This window comes from Cygnus olor, chromosome 3 (assembly GCF_009769625.2).
Source record: "Cygnus olor isolate bCygOlo1 chromosome 3, bCygOlo1.pri.v2, whole genome shotgun sequence".
NCBI classification, from domain to species: domain Eukaryota; kingdom Metazoa; phylum Chordata; class Aves; order Anseriformes; family Anatidae; genus Cygnus; species Cygnus olor.
This window is the reverse complement of record NC_049171.1, coordinates 109,657,408-109,662,342: the sequence shown is the minus strand read 5'-3', so window position 1 is coordinate 109,662,342 and position 4,935 is coordinate 109,657,408. Positions and strand designations below refer to the sequence as shown.

Sequence of the window (4,935 nt, the reverse complement as noted above, 5' to 3'; positions counted from 1 at the left end):
ATCTTGAAGATCTTTTCCAACCCTAATGATTCTGTGTTTCTATCACAAAACGAGCCTCACGGACGTTCACTTTTAGCAATAGCACAGCTCTACCAACTCCCCACAGGCTCTCGTCCCAGCCCCTCAGCGGGAGCGCGGTGGCCCCCACCGCGCCTGCGCACCCCCGCCCCGTCGCCACGGCGACGGTGGAGCCGCGACAAGTCGCTGCCTCGCAACATGTCGCTGCCCGAGCCGCTGAGGCGACGGCTGGGCTCCTTCAGCCGCACCGTCTTCACCGACAGCCGCGGCGCCGGCCCGCCGCTCCCGGGCGACCGTGCAGGTAATCGGCCCGCCCGCAACAAACATGGCGGCGGGGGCAACCGGGGCGGGCGGGGAGCGCTTGCCAGCAACCAAGATGGCGGCGCCAAGCGTCACCTGGTGGCCGTTGAGGCGGTTGTGGGCGATGAGGGGAAGCCGCCTGGACCCCAAAAAGTGGATGGGGGCGGGATGGCGGAGCTGCCGGACCCGGCTTGGAGGGAAACCCCACCGCCCTGCTCCAAGCCTGGGCAACGCTGGTGAAAAGTAGAGATGCCCTGTACACGAGATCTGGTTTTGCCTCAGTAGTGTAGTGTGGCTTAGTGAATAGTTTCTGGAGTAGAGCAAGCACAGTTTCAGTATCACTCTGCACTTACCGTGCTGTAGTGTTGTAGGCTTAGGACTGCTTTCCTGGACACTGAGAATATTCAACAGGATGATTTAAAGTCAGTTGTACAGGATAATTTATACCCACCTTTACAGCACTGGAAGAGGGTTTGTGTGAAATACTACAGGTAAAATCCATTGTTACTCACACACCAGATACTCAGACCTCCAAAATAAAAAGTATAAATGATTTATAGGGAACGAGAACAAAAAAGAACTGAGTTACTGGTTTAAGGTCAATATTACTGCACAGTTTGAACACAAGATACTCAAAGCTTGAAGAGGTACACCAAGTTACAGTTAGATAGCAAAATCTCGAAGTATCAGCTTTCTTTCTTTTTCCAAGTCTACCGTAAGGACTAATAACTATTCACCACATTGCCAGTGAAACCTACAGGATAACATGCCCCTTTTTCATGCCTTTGGAGAGACAGTTTATTTTCATGGCTACTGTCAATATAGGAAGGTAACGTTCATAGAAGTTAACATGCAAACTTTAACTGATAAATCAGTTCCTAGGTGATAAAATTAATCAAAAAGTCACTTTCTTTGTGTAGTTATGCCAGTGTAGCTGTACTGCTCACACTGGTTACGAAATCATTTCATTTATCAAACAACATATTTTTCTAGGCTCTGAGAAAGTGAGTGAATGTGAAGTGAGAAAATGACTATTTTAGTCATTTCTTTTCAGTTTCCTTTACGAAAACTCCTACCTGCGTATTCAGCCCATGGAAAGCAACAGCAAATGTACAGTTAGTTTCTTTGAGATCAGGATTTCAAATCTTAGGCTTTCACATATATACTTCAGTGAGTTGACCTAGCATGAAAGAATTGGCCATTGCAATAGTCTTGCATTTCCTTTTTTTTTTTAAACAGTTCCAGAAAATAAGTACAAGTTAAATTAGGAATAGAAAATGAATTAGAATTGTCTTGTATTGCTAAGCATTCATTGAAGAGACAATTTTAAAACTTGAGCAGAAGTTACAAATACCACTGTTGCATTGATGGAACCTTTAATGTACTTCAAACATCATCATTGCAATTGAAATTAGAGCTCTTGGCTTCTGTTTTTGAATAGCATTATGAACTATTAAATGTTCATCCAATGCATATTATGTAGTTACGTAATGACTTGTAATTGGATGGTCTTGGTTTTTTTTTGTTTGTTGAAAAATAAAACAGTTTTGGAATTCTACCTCAGTGCCCTCCAAAATCAACTATTACTAAATTAGATTTGAGGCTGAGAGACTGATTCATTAGGACGGCTAGGACAAATTTAGGTAGATAGTGAAACTGAAGTACCTATAGATTTTCATTCATTTGTAGATTGTAGCAAAGTGCTGATGCTTAAAAATAGGATTATTAAACAAGGATATTGGTTGTCTTGCACTTTCTATTTCAGTGTAACAAATTCCTGCCCCTCACACCCTACCCTTAAGGTCTGTCCTAGTTCTACTCCCAAATCCTCATCCGTTCCCACCTAGTCTAGTAGCTACCATGAATACTTCTGCAACTGTCATAAAGACTTCTGGAACAGACTGTACCAGGCTGCATGTTGCTGGACTGGAAACAGGGATGCCAGACTGAGATGGAACAAAGACAGGTATGAAAATGGCCGGAAGATATGGAATGAGACAGTAATGTCAGAAGAGAGGTAGTTCTGAGTCTGGAAGCAATGAAGCATAGCTGTCAGTCTGAGTTTTAATTGAATATTGTCATTGTAGCAGACAGACAGAAGTCTTGAATACAAATCAATAGGTCACAACAAATACTGTCTAAACTTGTTTAGTTTTTAGTTAGTGCTTCTTAGAGCTTAGCTTCACTTATCAAATGAGGAAATGTGTCTACATTCGGGGAAAATGTGAAAAATGGGACTGCTGGTAATGGAAGTAAATGGGTTGCAATATCAGTTGACTATGGCAATAAAACCTCACCCATTAAAAATGAACAATTCCCTTGGAATGCCCATTTAAATTTTTCCTTGTTTTCAGTCTAATCTTTTAAATCTATAATTAAATGGTAAATATAGAATTTACAGCCTGCAGAGTTCAATATTTACTGTTCTCTACACTGAAGAGAACAAAATATGTTGATACAGTCTTGAATAAGTTTTCTTTTGATATGTATTTCAAGTTCTTAAGAACTAAAAGCATTACAGGTTTCTTGCAAGCCTGCTCTCTAGCATTAAGTCCCTACACAGGAAGATCATGTACAAAACAAGGATAATCCAGTATGTACTCATTTCAACTTTGACCATTCTCTTAAGAACAGCAATAAAATTACCACCTAATATTTCTGCAGTATCAGTATACAGCAATACTTGAGCTAAGCCTATCAGTCAGATTGATTAGGTGGTAGCTTATGGCTTACTCCACAATCACACAGCTTGAATTTACGATTAAGCAATAATATTTCTGTATCCTGTGTACTGGAAGTTACCTTAGATTCCAGAAAATATTGTGGCCTAAGATAGGGTAGTTTTTCTTCTTGATACGTGAAAACACTTTTCTTAACATTTAACTTGATGGAGAAAGGTGTTAATGCTCTTGCTTGAAGCTAAGATGGAACAATCTTTCTGTCTGAACTATGGTACAAACTAGGAGTGATAAAAGCTTCTGTTTATCTACAGATAATGAAATAGTTTCCAGTTTACCACTACAGATGTCCCTCTATTTCAACGTTTATTTTTTCCCATTTTGGTGGCTCAGCAGTGTTGTCATGCTCCAGCTGAAGGTAAGTCCTGAAGGAAAGTAGTTGTTTGTAAGTGTAATGTTTCTGATCAAACACCTCCCCATTCAGAGATGGTGCTCACTGACATTAGAAGTTAAGTAGGTTTATTTGGGATTTGCTTGAAACTGGAGGCTCAAGAGTATTTGAAAGCCAATACAACGCTGTAAACTTACAGTAGCATACAGTTTCTTCATTTAACCACAGATGACATGTTATGACACAGCATGGCAGAAACTTTTACTCTCTTCTTCCATCTAGTATCCAGCCCTGTCAGATTACTACAAGTTCATTCTGGTCACAGTCATGATCCTAGCCTCCCTAATAGAGAGCATTCGACTGTACCTGGGATACATGGGCAATCTGCAGGAGAAGGTATGTTACTACACATGCATTTTATTTTGTACAGGAGAGCTTTCTGCAGTTGAACATAAATAAAATGGCATGACAGTTCATTCAAGAGATTTTAAGTTGAAGTTATTTCTGATTTACAGCTTGCATCTTGTATTACCGTGGCACCAGCTTGCATTAACTTTTGTGGATTCCAAGTTCACCCTCAGAGGGGACCCCTCTCGCTCCCCAAAACTGTTTTTCAGAAAATACAAGTACTGTTAAAAACGTGGTATATGGAAATGTTAAGCCACCTCACTTCGCCATTTCACATTATTTCCTGTGTTTTAGAAGATTAAAAATAAGTGGTTTTGTATTTTTTCATCTCCAACTGCCAGTTTTTAAAAGGTGTTATCTCCCTGTTATAGGTCCCTGAGCTGGCTGGGTTTTGGCTCCTGACTCTCCTCCTGCAGTTACCTATAATTCTCTTCTTGCTATTTAACGAAGGTTTGAAAATTCTGCCACTGGAAAGATCAGTCAATATCATCTTTGCCCTCTTCCTAATCTTCCAAGTCATTGCAGCCTTTGTCACCCTGAAGAGAATGGTGAACAAACTGGCAACTCACTTCCGCCTTAATGAATTTGACAGGCTAGAGGAACACCCTGGGCATGAGTTTTACAGCCTGAGTTAAGAAGAGAGTACAGTGTCCAGGGCTGGTAGGAGCCCATGCTGAGGAGCTTCACATGACCAATGCTGGCTGGGGATCACACACCAAGGGCCTGAGAAGTCAACAGAGGCAGTCCTCATGCTGCTACAGCTCTGTTTTTGTTTCGTTGGGTCATTATCATTCTTCCTACTTCAGAGGCATTAAAAAAATATGTCTTGCATAAGAGCCAACATTAAACCTCAGAGCCGAGGTCCACACTGCAAGAAAAAAAAAAAAATCATTGCTTGCTGAGTGGACCAATTCATCTGTGCTCTGTTACTGCATGAAGTACCTACAGAGTAGGTTTGGTGGCTTTGACATTTTAAAAAGTCACGTGCCATTTCTAAAGAACAGAAGACTATTTTCCTAACTGTTTGCACAGAAATATTTTGTTTACAATAAATCCTTTATACACGTTTGGATTGACAGCAATTTTCTCTCTATTCTTTCAGGTTTTGTGGGTGTTTAAAGTCTAGTATCGCAGTTAAGG

At 41.0% G+C, this 4,935-nt stretch overlaps 1 protein-coding gene across 1 annotated transcript; it reads left to right on the top strand.

Moving 5' to 3' along the window:
* The first annotated feature begins 139 nt into the window (after positions 1–139).
* On the top strand, positions 140–4,873 carry TMEM17 (transmembrane protein 17). Its single transcript, XM_040553190.1, has 4 exons — positions 140–319; positions 3,311–3,414; positions 3,670–3,783; positions 4,167–4,873. The coding sequence occupies exons 1-4, from the start codon at positions 217–219 to the stop codon at positions 4,428–4,430; spliced, it is 585 nt and encodes a 194-aa protein (XP_040409124.1). The 5' UTR covers positions 140–216; the 3' UTR covers positions 4,431–4,873.
* Positions 4,874–4,935: the final 62 nt, after the last annotated feature.